This window comes from Coffea eugenioides, chromosome 11 (genome assembly GCF_003713205.1).
Source record: "Coffea eugenioides isolate CCC68of chromosome 11, Ceug_1.0, whole genome shotgun sequence".
Taxonomy (NCBI): domain Eukaryota; kingdom Viridiplantae; phylum Streptophyta; class Magnoliopsida; order Gentianales; family Rubiaceae; genus Coffea; species Coffea eugenioides.
Window position 1 is genome coordinate 50,039,742 of NC_040045.1, and position 18,279 is coordinate 50,058,020.

An 18,279-nucleotide genomic window follows, 5' to 3' on the forward strand; every position below is an offset into this window, starting at 1 on the left:
TGCAGGCAATCCTCCATGTTTTACGACAAGCATGCCCGAAGCGAAGTGATTATGTTGAAATGCACCACCGTATTAAAGAGGGGAAAAAAGAAGAAGAAGAATAATAAGAAAAAACGCGCAAAATAATCACCCAAGCTGAGAAAATGGTTGCAGGCTAGGAGATCTATAGACAGCGGAAATCCTCCTATCACTGGAAAAGAACTCAGCAGATAAGAGGTTCCATTAAATTCACGTCCTATCAAATTCTGCAACTACATCGGGACTGCCCCAAACAAAAGCCTGAAAATGAAAAGAATTGATTCAGGGGAGATGTTCTCCAGAAAATACGGCATTCCATGCAAATATACTTGATATTTTATGAAAAGAAAAAAATGCGAGTGATGTACAATGACAGAGAAGACCGTTCTTAAGGTTGCAGTACGAGAAAAGTTTACAAATTATAAACAAAAGTGCTTTCTCGGGATAGATTAAGCAATAAGTTCCACCTATAGTAAAAGAATGAAGCATATATCTAGAAATGAACCCGAATTTTGTTTATATTAGTCGCTAAAGGTCAGAGACAAGAAAGGACCACAATTTGCTGAATTTATAAGGAAATGACCTGATTAACTCAACCATTTTATGTTGCTTAATGCGCTAAGAAGAGCATGAACTAGATGAACGGGCTTGACCCTGTTGGTGTATCAATCCAAGGTTAACATGAAAAGATGTTCTACATTTGTCCTCCAAAACTGGCTCCAGTGGACAAGCATAACAAGTTTCAGAGCATGTCAGGACCACAAGTTGAACCAAAAATAGAAGGATTAAAAGACTTCAAGAAAGATATACGCAAGAGAATTTTAGAATTTCAGAGTATGCCAGGAATCAAAATCTCCTCCTCATATAGTAAAATGTCCTTTCACTGTAGTTCCTTTGATATTCAAAGGTCAACTTGCTGCCCTGGGCCCTAAGTTTTTGGCCATAGGCCATCTTCTGGAAGTTAAGGATCTAAAATCTTAAGCACACATGAATTATGTTTTCCTGTACACAGTATTTTCTGTCCATTGCTGCAAGTTGGCAGTGTTTTATGCATGAGATCTTTAAAGATTGAAGAATACAGGAATTTGATATGATGAACACATCAATTCATAATCATACTTTACATTCAAATCAAACTATTATGTAAGCAAGCAGAGTCAAACAGAGAATGAAAACAATGTAATTAAGTGAAACAAACACTTAAGCAAACTTCGGTTATCCAAAACATACCACAATCGAAAGCTGCAGAGTGCAGTCAATGATCCACAAGATATTAATGGAAAAGCCTCAGTTGAAATATTTTGAGGTCAAGTAATAATAAACATACCAGGATTCTCTGCTGTTCTTTCTAAAGCTGACTCCTTGGTTCTTTAAAATATTTTCTTGAAAGAGTTCCTGTGGTCTTCCCCTCTATAATACAACTTGCAGTATACTCCTATTTTAAGTCAAAGGCTTCACAAGCTAGTAAAGTAGAAGCCAATGCCCCTGCATTAGCTAATACACCAAACAAATGTTCTGTCTGGTCATAATAGCAACAACAAGATGGACATGGCACAGATGCACGTAGACGTAACACGGGAAGGCTGGATTGCTGCAACAGCTCCTGTTAACTGCACAGACCCAGAAAAACTTCCAGCAGGACTGGTAGTAGCTGGAGTTGTATTAGAGGCGGGAACATTCTTGCAACTTCCAAAAGATGCCCCTGCCTGCAAGGGGTTTGCAATTTTCAGATCTTTCAGTTTCAGAGCTATAGGGGTAGCAGAATTAAAGATGCTACATTAGCAACTGAGTGCACATGATAAATTGTAATGTCTTGTTGAAATTTCCCTATCTCAGCATCACCAAAAATTCAAAACCATGGTTTTAAACTCTGGTCATGTTGAATTAAAATATTTGGTCTCTGAAGTGTTTGTCAAGGGATAAAATAAGTCTCCTAATATTTTTGACAGCCCAATTATCAATATAATTGATTTGCAAGTCTGATAACCAAATGCATACTTGAACGAGTGAAATGTGTGTTTTCCCTGAACTTATTACTGTTTTCATAAAGGAAACAATGACCTTCTGCAGAAATTATGATATCAAACCTGACAAGCAGTGATAACAGTGCATCCACATAATGCTTGGCCATTCATCCTATCCACAGCATCGAAAACACCTCCGCCATCACTCCTCTGCAGCAGCTCCAGTTAGAATGTTTAGTTCTCTATCAGAATTAAAAAATTCCCTAAATTAAATATTCTGTACCATGTAAAAGTTGACAGCCAAAAAATTTGGTATGACATTGCCGGCTGCTTTGTAACAGGTGTTAATCATATCAATAAGGGCAACTGAATGCTCTTTACAAGCCTGATTTTGGTCTGGAATAGTAGGGAAGTAATTTTGTAGAAAAAGGGATGCACTTTTCGAGTTGAGTGGCTTTGATTCCTTTCTGTTTGGGCATGAACCAGGCACCACACCAGGATCTCCAGCTGAAACCATGACGAATTAGTAAATTGCTAGTACACGGAGCAAGTGCAAACAGCATTCACAAGGAATCAGAAGTGAAAGCCACATGCAACATCATACCTTCATTTTCCACCATGTGCTTCCACTGATAAGCAATTCCTTCAGTAGCTTCTTTGGAGGAATCAGAAGTGAAAACTAGCAACCGGTGATTGTCTTTTATCATGTCAGTAACAGTGGGCCAGTCCTCACCCTTCTTGGGCATCTTGGAAAGCGGAAACCAATATTTGTCCAACGCAGCATTCGAGAATACCTTTGTCAAGCCTTTGGGGGCATGGACATAGTCCTCAATTATGATGGTAACGATTTCAGTTGGGTTCTCATTCAAGAATGCTTCCACTTCCTTTAAGGTGTCAATCGCGGGCTCCTAAAAGAAATAAAAGAGATCCCATTACAAGATATATAATCAACACTAAACAAAACCATTCAAATCATGAACAGAGTATCCACAGATTTACAAAGGCAGTGAAGTTATAACACTGGCCACGAAACGAGTGGCAGAGCCAGATGTCATCCTCGAAATCGTACATGTCCAGCATCAATCCCCTCACTCCATTCTAAAGAACAGCAGGAAAAAACACAAGACCCACAAATTAAAATCCAGATGCAGTAATAACAATCTGATTTTTAATCCAAGTGAAGAATGAGCAAGAAATAAGATAAGAGCATACTCTGAGTTGATTAGTAACTGTATCCTCTTGATTGTAAAATGTGATCCTTTGAGCACCCGTTAAAGATGGGGCATCCACAATTGAGAATGAATTGTGGGTCACCAGCCATGTGTATTTATTAAATGGCAGCCCATTGATCTAATCAGATTGTACAAGATAACAGGTAATGTTAAATTAGAAAACATAATTGCTAGAGTCTTGAAAAGAGAGAAACAAAGGGATAAGGCATTGGATCATTACAATTGAAGTAGGGATGGTAGCTTGTCCTCTGGTGCAGAAAGGTTGAGTCTTTCCCACTGCTGGACAGTTTCCACAATATAAGCCAGGCCCACAATCAGTTGCAGAGGTACAAGAGTCCAGGAGCTGTCAAATTTTGCAAAATTCAGCTAAAATTCTGAAAGGCAAAGCTGAACTTGTACGGATCTGTACAGTCACACTTCTATATAGTGAAGAAAACAAAAGCAGGGACTAACTAAACCTGGCAATTGCCGGTGGAGCAAGCAGTAGCGGGGATAAAGGCGACAGGGACAAGTAGTATCAGCAGTAAAAGATAAAACGGATGGTTTTGGGTTCCCGTAACAGCGAAGGAATTAAGAGCTCTCCTGCTGCCGCTGATGAAGTTGATGTTGCTGCATCTCTTCCTCATACTGATACTGTGACAGTAGAATTACTCCGAAACATGCCAGCATGCGACGCTGACAGAGATTCTTTACATACATAAAAAAGATTAAAAGCTACAGTCAAGGTACCGGCAAAGCTATAGCCTATAGTTGATTTTACCATCCAGTAGTTGTTTGGTATTTCACGTGTGATGTGCCATATTTTGCATTCAGGTGGCAGGCTTGGGTTTCATCATTGTCCAATGTCTAATTTCTACTTTCTAGGATTCCCTTTCTTTTTCTTTCTTTCTTTCTTTTTCTTTTTTTTTTTGGGATATAATAATATGTCAAAAAATATTTGCTACCGTACTTATTTTACTGCAATTGCAAGTTTTTATGTTTGCAAATGGCAATTATACTGGGTTGCTTCGAAGAGGGTTAATTTATTATCTTAATAAAACTAGTTTTGGCATTAAAACAAGTAAAGTGGAATTATGGCCAGCCTGGTACCGTAGAATAGTTTACTTTCTAGGAATTGATTTACCTCATACAGCTAATGATCGGATCGGATAGCACAAGACCGAAGTCCCTATCACAAAGTCTCCATATATTGCATTTAGTCACTATAACATTTTTATGGTTATCATAGAATTGTACAGCGGGAAATGCTCAAATCTACATGATTTCACTCTAAATTGACGAATTTCAGTACTAATATTACAAGTCATTAATGCAACGAAACTATGAATTTAGCTCTTCCCTTGTGCACTACTTCAGAAATTGTTAAATAATCAACAGCCAAAATCCTGTGTTTAGTAGTCCACTTCTAGCTTCTACGTTGAATCCTTCATTAGTTAGAAATTCTATTTTCAATCGGTTCTTTAGATGAACTACAAAATATCAGACCCAGCGAAGATTGAAGAAAGAAGACACCGAATAGGCTTATATAGCTGATAAAGAAAATGAAAATGTTGGCTGCCAAGTTTTACAAAGGACAGGTGGAGAGGAGAACGATCATCTCCAACCCTTTCCCTCTCTGAGAACTTGGCAAAGGAAAGAAACCATTAAATGGAAAAGATATAGCAGTACGCCGTCGCGAGGGTCCGTCACCACCAATCAACTGCCTGGTTACTGCTTTTCAAGTAGTGGGACACGTTATCACAGTTACTGGGCAGCTTCTCGTTACGGCCGTAAATTAAATGAAATGATGCCACCTTCATAACAACAACTGAAACCTAAGTGTTGACATTGTGTCTGTACTGCCATCGAACATTTGTCATTGTGTTGAACGAAAGTTCGCTGCATCTGAAACCTAAACGTTGTCAAAACTCAGCCCACCGCAAAGCATACCGCATGGAAAACATTACCAGCACAACATGGCAGCAACCAAAAGCACCAAAACCACGGAGCAACCAAAAACTAGAAATTACTTTATCAGCTGTCAAGTCCTGATGCCGAAATTACTATAACAAAGTCTGCAATTGCACAAGGATTCCTGCTTTTGAAATTTCTTTCCCTTTTGCCCAAGAACATCCTCAAATATGAGGAAAAAAAATACATCAAATGAGTTGCATAGAGCATTTGCTCTCTACACAAAAACCTAATCTAACAAGAAGAGACGGACTGATTCAGTAAGCCTATACTCTCTCTCATTAGGGTAGTCATGTTCAAAAAATGATCTGTTAAGGTAATCCAGCAGATGCCAGTCAAAAGTCTCGCCAGCAAAGATCAGAAGTTGCACCTAGGCCTGCTCCGGATATGATGTTTCTGTCAGGAAAAGAATGACAAAAATCCCAATTTGCACAAGTTAAACGAATGCTTTACTATGTATGTTTCTTAGCACGGCCACTTGAAGGACCGCCATCCTCTTTTTTAAAACCAGATGTCTCGGGCTTTTTTGCCCATGCAGGAGCTCTGTCTGGCTCATAACGATAGTCATAAAAGAGTTCCTCTCCGGCACTGATCCGTTCTTTGGCAAATATACCAACTCTGTGATCTCCAGCCACCATAATGACCTGCCAAAGAATTAACAAATCAATAGAGCAGGATATATACAATACATCACAACTCAGTCACTCCCTCTGCCCTCAAGCATTTACTTTTCACCCTTACTTTTGCATAACAATTAGGATCGGGAGAATGATTGGCAAACTTCAACTTGTCACCTTTCCTAAAAGCATCAAGCACAAACTGAAAACAAACAATATTAGTTTATGCTCTTTCCAGAAAGGAAACGATTTACTGATAGAATCCTTCCACAAAAATTTTCGATTTGAAGGGGACACCAGAAGTCATGCCTGATCATTGAGATTGAAAAGAAAAGATGAGTTTTCACGATCATATATCTTCCCGCGCTTATCAGCTTCCCGATGTGAAATTAATTCACCAGTGTATTCCCCAAGGTATTCATGTTTTGCAACATTGTTCTGAAATGCAAATGATGGTAAGTCCAATAAAAATAAGATGGCAAACAAGTCATATGCCAAGATAGTACCTTCAGGAATGCTCCCCAGCCAGATACATCAGATCTTCCAAGTAAAACCTATAATAATCAACAAAATGGTACCAGTTATACTGATTAATGAGTCAAGCAAACTTGATGGTGCAATATGTCCCATATCCCCAAGAAGTCTAGATATATCTGAGACGACAATAAAATATATATCTTTGAAAACTATTTTGGGTGAACGTACTCTGGTTCAAGTTTATCATAATGCTTCACAATAAATGAACTAATGACAGATTATTCAATTCAATAATTTTTCCTAGGCAGCAGATTACTATTGGTGAATAACATCCTTCAGACTCGCCACCAAAATAAGCAATAAATAGATCTGCAACCAGAACTCTAAAGCAGTCAGTGAAGAACAACTCAGAAGAAGAAAAAGGAGAAACCAATAGTAAGTACGATTGACACCTCTAGTAGTAGCAAGTCTATGGGAACCATGTACTCCCTCAATCAGGACACTAAGATGATAACTAGGAAAGAATTTAAAAGTAGTAGCTGCAAGTCTAATGACAGCAACATTAATAATAGACATGTCCGAAAAGATTAGTTTTCTAGACTTAGCACCCCCTAAATCATGATTGACGTGGAATAAGAATAAGGTAAGATTGAGTGGAAGCTTGATCAACGGCTGTAGGAGAGAATAATTGTTTCAAGCATCATGTTTGAAATGTTTCTCCCTCAACAATTTCTGGTAAAAAGTCAGATAAAATGACAACCACGTATATTGTGTGTGCTCATTACACATACGTACACACATGAAAATGAAATTTAAGTCATAATTACCCTTTGTTGTTGTTTCAGCAGAAGTTTCATATTCCTGCATTCATAATTATCACCCCTTTGGGAAGGAACCCCAAGAGTACCGTCACCACAACTGCAAGGCAAACTGAAGTGACTTAGATAGGAGTCAAATGTGGAATGGTGACTAAAGATATCACTTCACACCCACAAACTGGATACATCGAAGAGAAACTTGTAGTTGTGACAAATCACAGAAATTTAATTGGTAATACAGAATTCAGAAGGAAGGGAGCTTAAAGTCATTCTATCAATCCAAATAAGTCATTTTGTCTCGAAGAAAAACTTGTAGTTGTGACAAATCACAGAAAGTTAATTGGTAATACAGAATTCAGAAGGAAGGGAGCTTAAAGTCATTCTATCAATCCAAATAAGTCATTTTGTCATTCCCACTTCAGTATCTACCCATAAATTACTGAATAAATATTTACCATTTAGAGGTACAGCAGTATTTCCATGGTAATGAGTCAGTGACAATGGCTGCTGAAAAGATGTCAATGTTGATCACTGCTTAACAAACAGATCAGGAAGAAACGAGTCTTCCACACACTGATGCAAAAGTTAAATATGGCACTAGCAACTGAACTTTCAGGGGGCAGCACATTATTAAAATGACACTTCATTTTTGTACAATACTTGCTCTCATACAAAAAATGCAAGTTTCTTAGCGGTTGTCCTGGTATTTACATCATCCATGAGGTGCATCATGTGATGTTGTCCACAATAGTTAGATTTTGAGCTTCTAATAAGCCAAACAAAAATCGTTGTCCCAATAACCAATTACCAGCAAAACTAACATACAAAAGACAAGCACCCACCATATGTCCATTTTGTGCCACTTTAGTGGACAGATGAAGTTCTATGCAATAATTATATTTGACATTAGTCAAAGCATAATCACCCAACAATCAGATGCTAACCTGATCCAGCAATTTCGGCAGACATCAGGATCACATTCCCTATCTGCAGCAAAACAAGGACATTGACGACTTCGGCACTGACTTTTAGCACAATGACACCCTCTGAATCGGTTTTTACAACTCTTTGGGCATCTGGAATAGAAAATAATTGTATATCATCCACAGGATTCATTGTAATGTGAAATATATCAGCAAGAATAATGTTACCTGGAATTAAACCTTGCACTACATAGGATAGAACAAGGTAAATCTCATTTCCTAAATATCTGTACTGTCTGATAAGAATCTAACCCAAATATTTTATGCCATTTAATCTATTGCCTTGTATTCTCCACAAGTTGATAAATTTTAATAAGTCAAGCAAAAAAGCCTACTATAATGCACAGCATCCACACTTGACAAGGACATCTACCCTAGCGGGGTAGCTCACCAACAGCTCATGCTGAGGAGGAAGAAGTTGGGCATGTTTTCTTCTTTTTTGTAATTTATCTGTTTGTTGACAGGTATGAATAAGAATTGACTTGCCCATTCATCCTTAACAGAGTGCTTAAGAATTTTGCAGAGGAAAAACAACTCACCCGCAGTATTTTTCACAACATGTTCCATTTACAAGGCAGGGACACTCTTTTCCACAGGGAGATTGACATCCACATGGGTTGTACTGACGACAAGGTTGATCCTTCCTCTCAGAAATTCGCTTCCTAATTGAATGGTATCCAGCAGATTTCCAAGTATACTTTAAGCGTCGAACTCTACCTCTCCTACGCAAGAATTTTGACCTTCTCCGAACTCCATTACCCTATTTCATTTTCCAGACTCAATATGGTAAACATTTTATGATAGGCTGGAGAATGTTATACAACATTGAGATGAGCAAAAGGGAAAGTACTAACCATGGTTTCTTTGCCATCAACCTTGTAATAACCATCAATTAGAGCATTTGCTCCATCACCAGATTGAGAGATTAGCTTATTATCATAGCTATTCATATACAGGAAAACTTCAGAACACGTCTTCAAACCATTCATCAGATTTCTAGCAATCAAACAACTGTGACAAATCAAAGATGCATCAGAGAATTAACAAAATAAAGAATGCAATCTCCTAGACATACATAAACCGTTAGAAGCTAAAAGATAAACTCCACAACAAACAAATGAATGACCTCAAAGTATTCTAATTTGACAACTACAGATAAACATATCAATTTCAAGAACCCGCCACAAGAAAGATTCATCATTCACTTACCGCATAGTGGGTGGAGTAAAACATACAGATTAGCTATTATTTACTGCAACTAGCTCCATTTGGTAAAAAAATCATTTCCTTCAAGACACTTGACTATTCACCATAAGACACGCTGCAGAAATGTCTTGCTAGTTTAAAGATTCTCAGTATCCCCAGAATAAAAGGAGCACAAAAGATTTGAATTATACTTTCTTATGCCATATAAGTCCAGGAAATAGAGTCCCAAACACAAGAAAATACAAGAACACAAGAAACTTTCCAAGTTTAGCTTGAGAAAAGATACGCAAGAGGTAGAAAATAGAAATTAAAAAATATCAAATACTTGAGTTAAATTTACCAACCTGTTCCGGCCAAAGATCTCTAGACCCTTCTCATACAAGGCCTTTTCAATTGGTTTCCAGGATTTATCATCGTTAACTTCATGTTGATACAAGCCCAAAGCAAGCAAGTCATTTTTCCTGGAGGTATCATCCTTTCTTATGACAGGCTGGTTATCCATAACCAAATTTGGTGGGCAACCAGAAGTCTCAATCTGCAGAGGTTTGCAGTTGTCCAAAGCCGGAGATATCCGGCGAGGCCTTCTTGCATTTGGAGATTTCAACTTCAGGGAAGATGAACTTTCATCTCCATTTTCCTTCCGCGAATTAGATTGAAGGCTTAAATCTTTAAAACCCAGAGTTCCACTTTCAAGAGGATCAGAATCAGAAGCTAACATTTTCTTCTGCCTCTTCCTCATGGAAACTAGCATGTGCTCAGCTATCCGCTTGCTATTCCTTTTCTGTGTACCACCTCTCTTGACAAGCTTATTCTTAGGTGGCGATGAAGAAGGCTGAGCATCTGCAACCTCAATTGGAGGTCTAATCTCAGAGTCACTGCTTTCACATATATTTTTTGCATTTGATGAAGTACCATCACTTTGTGATGATTTTGTTCTCATTTTCACAGATAGGCCCAAATTCTTCCTCCTAGGCATCTGAGCACTGGCATCAGATGGCGGGAACAGATGTTCTTCAGAAGTTCCCTGTCCTGGAGATCTTATAGATGCATCACTTTCCAATTTTAAAACCTGAAGCGAATAAAAATTACTGGTAACAAATGGTAACAGACATGTTGTAGAGATTAACTACAGGATAACATACGTGCCTAGACAAAATTTAAGGGAACTGAGAGAGAGAGAGAGAGAGAGAGAGAGAGAATAACCAGCCGATAGCAGTTTGCACCACAGGGATCCTTTTCTGCATCTGGACAGCATGATGGAGGTGGTTTCTCAGCCTAATTACAGGAGTAAGCAATGAGATAATTATGTTGGTATTGGAAGGGTTACAAAAATCAGATGTAGGTGGTTCTCAGCCTAATTACAGGAGTAAGCAATGAGATAATTATGTTGGTATTGGAAGGGTCACAAAAATGAGATGTTGATATATTCACTTACAGGAAATATTAGATCCTGTGAACATCCATGCAATCTACAATCAAAGACCTGAAGGTAGAAAAAGAACAAGAAGAAATCACATTTAGTAGCCTAATTAAGGAGTAGGCAATCCAATGATTAGTTAAAGAGCCATTATTTGAGAACAGTTAAACAAGATGCATACAAGACATCGACGACAAAATAGATTGTCAAAGGAATCCAAAGCAGCATCAAGATTCTTGTCGAGATATGAACTTATAGACCCATCGACATTCACATTGCTAGTAAAACCCATATCATTCCCTTCTTTAACAAGATCTTCATGTCTTGCCTGTACAAGATGTTTGATGGTGGTTTATCTCTGTAAAAAGCAAGCAGAAAACAAATGGGAAACAGCTGGACCAAAGTTTGCACTATGACCAGTTTCAGTTAGACAATTGGATCTTAAAGAAGCCCAATTAAACTAGGACTAAGAACCCATCTCGCACGTCCAGCACATACCTTTATTTCATCAGGCTTCCTAGAAAAGCACTGAGCCAGCAAATCCAAGATAACATCGGAAAATCCAAATTGTTTGACAGTCATTCTGGTAAAGCGTGGGAAAAAAGACATATCAGCACCTCTTATAATATCTATCATAAAAACAGCAAGATAGATTTCACAACAATGCATTTTGTCAGTAAGAAACGACTTCAGAGCTGCAGTTTGACAGGAAATAACTCCAGGTTGGAAATCAACTACTCTAAGCAGGTTCCAAAAAGGGCAGCTTAAACTATTCATGAGCTCAGCTTTCTTTCGACAAATTCTGCACCTAATTAAGAAAGTGTAGAGCTCAACAGAAAATTTAAAGACGCAGATTCTTTTTAAAATTGAAACGGTTAATCTTTTCCAAACCTTTCTCCTTCTAGGACCTGTTAACGAGGCGAGATGGATTCCATTTCATAAAAACAGCTAAAAAGCTGCAAATATTTCCATAAAGTACACAATGAAAAGCAGTGTGAGATTTTATTACTGCAGAAATTGGGCCTTCCGTCCTGCCCTGCTGTCTAAGTGCATTGGAAGAAAGATAATTGGAATTAAAAGATTACACTATTAGCAGTTAAATGGAAAACAATTTTCAGCTTGTCCCCAGTAAAAGTCAAAACCATGGCTAATGCATATTAAAATGAAATGTAAGCAATATATTTGATGTAAGTTACAATCACAAAGTCTATAACAGCATATTGAGATTGTGCAATTAATATCAGATAATTCATAAAAACCAACCGCAAAATATAATCTTCAGACTCCGTGAACTCTTTCTTTTCATCTTCTTCCTCGATAGCATCTTCCTCACTATCACTGCAAATTAGGGCTTCGCCACCATTCTGGTCATAGTAAATTCTCCTTCTACCAACTACAGACTGATCCTCTGTCATTCTCTGATTTCTACATCAAATTTTAGCACAGAAGTTCAAAGAAGAAGAAGCAACATTCAGAACATAAAAAAGATAATTGTGCAACAATAGAGTGGCACCCTAAACTACAAAAAAAAAAAATTACACAATGATGAAAGATAATATCAGAAAGTACAACCCTTTCACAGTCTGCATCCACAATCATACACAGACAGAGACGCATAGACAGCCAAATAAGCGAACCAATGGCTGACAGGAAATAAAAGCATTGCATGCCCAGCCATTTGTTGCATGACAGTGGAGAAGGCATATAAGATGACAATGCTTTTAATCCCATATTGTTCATAAATACGCCTAAAAACATGTAAAAATTACAATCTTAATTAAAACAAATGAGGCCTCCTCTATGCTCCATACTAAGATAGTGCAACTTGGACTCAGATCTAACTGTAAGACAGTTAAGTGGCTATGAAGTCATTAAAGGTGAAGGACAAAAAGGCTGCACCTCAAAAAGCACATGCAGCATGTAACACAATAAGCAGATATCTCTAAGCACAAATCGATCTTGAGAGAGTTCCAAAATCAGAAAAACAGGGCATGTCAGGCACCACAAAATAATTGCATTAACTACAGAAGATCTGGACGTTCTACTTATTGAGTGACATAGAACAGTCAACTCATTTCAACTACTACAGTCATATGGCAAAAAACACTCAAATATTGTCCAGCAGGAGCTTGGAAAAGCTACAAGTACCAGTTACCACCAAAATCAATGACTTGCAGCAGAATCAAAACAAGATGAGTATGATGAAAAATCCCTAAGTGACTCAAATTAAACTTCAAAATTGTTATAGACTGCTTAAAACTTAAAATTTCCCCAAAAAAGAGAAAAGGAAAACAAAAAGAAAAAGAAAAAGTTGTTCATTCTCTGTTACCGTCTCGTGAATAACAAGAAAAGAGGAAAAGAACTTCTCTCAATTGAAAGAGTGTTGGAAAACGAAAAGGATTAAGCACAATTATACATGGACACTGCCTCTTTCCTGCAAAAGACAATCTTACCACACCTGTCCAAGAAAATCCAGGTGGTATAAGGAGGTAATCTTTTCACTTCAGGAAGTTTAATAGGGCGGACAGCATTCTTGACTGCAATACTTGATCCTAAGAGAATTGCTGAAGAAGCATATCCATCTTCTTGGGGACTGTTACCATCACTATCTCCACTGCTGGTACTGATTCCATTTTGCATATCAATTGCATCTTTCTGCCTCTTGGCCAACAAATCTACAGCTTGATCTGTGCCATTAATCTTAGGATTCCGTTCTGCTGACAGCTTAAATAGATTTTTTGTTACATCGAATAATTTTTGTGTATTTTCTTCCATTCGTCTCTGGAAAAGCACAATTTGACAAGAATGTTTCTCAATCTATTACTCAAAAGACTAAAAAGTTTAATCAATATTTTAAAGTAATCAATGTTGCACCTTTACAAAAACAGTGCGTTCAGAGGCTACTTGTTCCTTTAAAACATCAATGATTGCCTGTATTTCCAGAGCAGCTGGAGTCTTTGCATCAACCAGCACAATCTGTTTATTAAACAAAAGATCAGGATTCTTGAAATGATAAATTTCCATGTGCTACACTATGGATATAAAAAATCATTAAAAAAAGATTGCTCATAGGATGATATAAGGAGACATGCAACAAATATATGCAACAGATTAGACAATACTCTTCCATGGCAATAACTCAAAAGAAAAAATGCACACACACAAACACTTAAAGACTAAAAAACTAAGTTTCTAGTTTGGAAAGGAAAACAAAGAAAGTGTGCATGGTAAATCTTGAATGAGGAGTGCAGGAGGAAGGAACTCAAGCATGACTACTTTAGATGTGATACTCATTGTCAAAAACTGCTGAAACACCATGGACAGTAACAAGTAAAAGATCACATGTGAACAAGTAAAAGCTGCATGCAAAATTATGCCAATTTCATCAAGCAATAATCAAATGTATTAACAACCAATAGAATACATGCCAACAAATCTTAAGCAATAATCTAAAGTTGAAATAGACTACAATTCCAACGCCAGCTGATAATTGTTGTTAGCTCCTTAAATTTCAGTGCCTGTGCTCCTAATATTCTATCCCGCAATACAAGAACTATAGAAAAATTGAGAGAGATGGACGGACAGACAGACAGACAGAAGGCAGGGAGCAAAGCAAGAGAAAAAATGTGTAGATGGAAAAAGACACCATGCATAGGTTTACCAAAATAGACATATAAACAATCATGTTGCATATAACCAAAACAAAAGTACATGAAGCATTTACAAAACAAGGTGGTTAGATAAACATTTTGTATTACTGCTAAAGGGTTATCAGGAGGGTCATCATCAGGGTCAGATCGCCAAGCATCTTTGGGAGGGTCATCAGGCAGGTCTGAGGGGTGAACGCCATGGGAAGGGTCATCAGAAGCACCAGATCGTTGAGTCTCATTCAGAGGGTCATTATGATGGCCAGACCCTTGAACGTAATTAGGAAGGTCAGATAGGTGGGCAGAAACAGTGGCAGATGCCATAAAAGCTGGCATTGCCAACGCTGAAGGTTGTGAATCAACCTTCAGATCCGCCTCTAATTGAAACAATTGACAGAGATCTATCTTAGACAATCATCAATCTAAAATCCAACTTAAAATGCATAAAGGATCTGAGCAAGAGAGCCACAGATCTGATTTGGCAAGATAGACTTCCAATCTTTAGGGCACAGACGGCAAGATGGTGTTGGGGGCTTGCAGGAGGAAGATGCTGCTTTAATATATAATCTTAGCAAGGGCAATTATGACAAAATCCCATTTTGCCTTTTTATTTAATTTTGCGTTACATCAGTTCTAAATCTGACAAGGATTATTTATGTTTGTATCAAAAGAGAGAGAGGACTACCAAGAATGTGCATTTATGTGTAACAGCTAGATGAGGGCAAGGAAAACTTTGAATAAAAATAATCATAAGAATAGGCTCATACAAACATATATCAACTAAAACTCATTTAGTTTTCCTCTTCTTTTTTTTTGAAATTCTTTTCCTTCTTTGGGCAGCCCAAAAAGTGATATTTATATCATCAATATTCGAGAAGGGGTTAAGCGTAGTCAACGATGGCAACACCGTCACTAAATAAATAGCTCAAAAAACATGAGTAGCAAAAATTACAAACTAAGTGAGAATAAAGAGAACCCGGAACAGAAAGAATCAAAAGGATATTCTCATACAAACATAAAGCTACAATCAAGTGTTTTTCATCTTCTTCTTTCTCTTCTCTCTCTCCCTCACTTTTTCTTTTTGTCTTTTTTTTGACAACTTGAGCAGTGGAAAATATGGTGACCACCGAAACTAGTCAACAATGGCCACATGTAAAATAACAGATTTGAGTTTTTACATGATTAAGATAGTAAAAGAATCTGAATAGGATCCATTCAAGTTTTTATGATAGTTTAAAATAGTACGCATTCTGTTTTTTGAAGCATTGCTCTTGTAACAGATTGCATGGTAACAACAACCTTCAATTGAAAAGAAATGGAGTTAGATCTCAAACATGTTGATGAGAACAGAAGTTAAGTACATCTAAAAGCATGATGAATGAAAAATAATTGCTGTGAGAAACCATTAGGAGGGTCAAACACGATAATAGGAGTACAGAAACATCATGGATACCAAGACTATCAAAATACACTAGTAAACTCACGTTGGCCATCAGCCTAAAACTAGCAAATGGTTACATTAATACATTTGCAACAAAAAGAAAAGGAAATGATGGACTTAAGTTCTATGTGCTGACTTAGCTTTGAGGCATTATTTGAACCTTTAATGTCTAACCCTTCTTTTCTGTCTAAAAGTTGACAGATAACAATGAAAGGAAAGAGAGACTAACGAACCTCTTAATAGTTTAACTACCCTTACCAACTTTGCCTTTCTATACTCTCCCTTTTTGAAAATAAAGATTTGGCCTTCTTTTAAGGTTTGTAGTGCCTCTACCAAGGTTTCTTGCACAGAAATAAGCATATTTTCAAGGTTTCTAAATTACAGTGACCAACCTTCCAGTTTCATATCATGAATAACGTTACGCACACCTCACTTTTTCCTTTTTCTTTTTAGACCTTTAGATAAGTTACATACACTTCCCGTACATTATGAAATCAACATAATTAACACTTGCTATTCTAAATCTATTTTTGTAGAATAGTAGAGAGACTTATATGATGGAGAGTAAAACATAAGCGGCAGAAAAGCATGGAATAGCTTGAAAAGGATAGCAAGAAAAATCATTTTCAAACACTCAAAGGACACTTTTCTGAAATATAATGACTATCAGGGGAAATCAATGTAAGTTACCCATTTTATCATTTTTATAGTCTATTTCTATCCCAATAAACTGAATGATCACCCTTGTCCTTCCTTTTTTATGGATAACTTATCGTCTCTTTAGTTCTTCTTCAACTTAAACTAGCCTACAGCTCTAAAGAAAGATCTATCTCATGCAAAAGTTGGTAGATCAAATTTTCCGGCGGGAAAAAAATTGAAAGAAAATTTTCTCTTGTTCCAGTTTGGAGTTGAAACTTCAGGTCAGATTGACGAACTTGAAAGACAATTTCATGGGGATTGAGAAATCCAGAATGGAATAAAGAATAAGAATGTATTCATGGTTATTAGCTCGGCTAAGACCGAATGATAGTCTTTAGCAGCCACTTTGCATGTCTTTTATTTTCTGCTAGCAGCAATTCTGGTTGTTTTGCACTCCAAAAGTTTTTGTATTACAGGGGGATGATGACAAATTTTATAAAATAATAAACATGCAAGGAAATGCCTATACCTGAGGTAAAATATAAGAAATGTCACAAGCACTTTAGATGAAAAGGATGGGCTTTGAGACATGGTTTGACGTTTAGATGAGTTCACATTCTGCTCTCACTCTTCCTCCCTTGAGCGAATATAGGTTAAATTCTGAGATGTTGCATGTAATATTTGAACAAGCAATGGAAATTCATCAACAATTCTAAGCTTAGGTTAAGCTGGATTTGAACATAGCTTCAAGCACATTCACCTCTGAATAACTTAACAAAGAAAACATATTAAAACATTTCCAAATTAGCATGCTGTTGGTCGGTGCTTGTAAGTGAGCCTTCCGTATAAATCAATACACGTAGTTAAGTTCAACTCAAACCCTAAAAACGCAGGCGTGGCCATGACACAGAAAAAGGAAAAAGTAAACAGCTTGTAATTTTTATTAAGTAACACTAGAAGTTAACCAATATACATCACATTTAAGATAACAACCTAATTACAAATGCTAACAATTTTACTTGTTCAACACACCTGATCAACATTAATCATGAATGATCACAATCCAACCTTATGCCGAAGAAAAACAGAAAGGAAAAATCGATTAGCAAACCTTCCCAGATTGCAAAAATGCACGCACACCTTTAGAAAATATATAACGATAAATATCTAATATCTCATTGGCGATAATGAGAACTTTAATGCGGTATGAGAAGGAAATTATCTACGATGGGACGAAGCATTACGGAAGGATGTTCGGTGAGAGAGTCGGATCCGGAGGGGGAAGAGGAGGTGGATGCCTTGGATGCCGACATTGCCGGTGGCAAAGTTGTCCGCCGACGTTGAGCAGGATCCTGCAATGGAGCTCCAAACAAAGATCCGATTCATTCAACGCCAAGACCAATGCGGCAGGAAATTTTTGGATTTGGTGGGCTGAAAGTTAAACTTAAAACCCTAGGCCATGCTGAATTTTAAGAGAGGGATGTCGGGGGACCATAAAGGAAGAATTCTGGTTATCTTTTTCGCTCTTTTTTCGTCTTTTACTAATATTGTCAACTATTCTATTCCCAGCGGCCGTTTTCTGAATGCGATGATTAGGATTTCATTTTTTTTCATTCAATTAAAATTCCAATCAGGAAGGGCTGAAGGCGTAAGGATAATGAATTTAAAACTGAGGGTAGGTGATATTGACAGGACAAACTTAATCCTGCCAGAACAATTTGTTTGCGGAAATACAACATTGCCCTTTTGAAAATTTCCTCTGTGTATTTAGTTGTCCATCAAAGCAAAGACATGCAACTGGATTGGATATATTTGGATTGTATGGAAACCGTAGTCCTATTTCTAATAAGATCTAGAAAGATAACAATTC

General features: G+C 37.3%; 2 protein-coding genes across 3 annotated transcripts; both read right to left on the reverse strand.

Annotated features, from left to right (window-relative positions):
• On the reverse strand, positions 1 to 4,028 carry LOC113754349 (PI-PLC X domain-containing protein At5g67130). Of its 2 annotated transcripts, XR_003465173.1 has the most exons (9): positions 3,673 to 4,028; positions 3,435 to 3,557; positions 3,195 to 3,332; positions 2,982 to 3,080; positions 2,587 to 2,890; positions 2,266 to 2,489; positions 2,106 to 2,192; positions 1,346 to 1,724; positions 1 to 279 (listed from the first exon to the last, which is right to left on the reverse strand). XR_003465173.1 is itself a non-coding variant. In XM_027298740.1 (8 exons), exons 1-8 carry the CDS (start codon positions 3,838 to 3,840, stop codon positions 1,542 to 1,544), a joined length of 1,326 nt encoding a protein of 441 aa, XP_027154541.1. In that variant the 5' UTR covers positions 3,841 to 4,028; the 3' UTR covers positions 1,176 to 1,541. The 2 variants fall into 2 exon arrangements, 1 of the variants encoding a protein (XP_027154541.1); XM_027298740.1 differs by lacking the exon at positions 1 to 279 and having other exon boundaries at positions 1,176 to 1,724.
• Positions 4,029 to 4,709: 681 nt separating this feature from the next.
• On the reverse strand, positions 4,710 to 18,001 carry LOC113754535 (histone-lysine N-methyltransferase CLF-like). The gene is made up of 17 exons (XM_027298982.1): positions 17,654 to 18,001; positions 13,557 to 13,658; positions 13,141 to 13,463; positions 11,946 to 12,107; positions 11,181 to 11,265; positions 10,864 to 11,010; positions 10,701 to 10,748; positions 10,469 to 10,540; positions 9,610 to 10,334; positions 8,914 to 9,070; positions 8,599 to 8,819; positions 8,021 to 8,152; positions 7,086 to 7,176; positions 6,288 to 6,335; positions 6,091 to 6,219; positions 5,906 to 5,983; positions 4,710 to 5,808 (listed from the first exon to the last, which is right to left on the reverse strand). The coding sequence occupies exons 1-17, from the start codon at positions 17,720 to 17,722 to the stop codon at positions 5,617 to 5,619; spliced, it is 2,781 nt and encodes a 926-aa protein (XP_027154783.1). The 5' UTR covers positions 17,723 to 18,001; the 3' UTR covers positions 4,710 to 5,616.
• Positions 18,002 to 18,279: the final 278 nt, after the last annotated feature.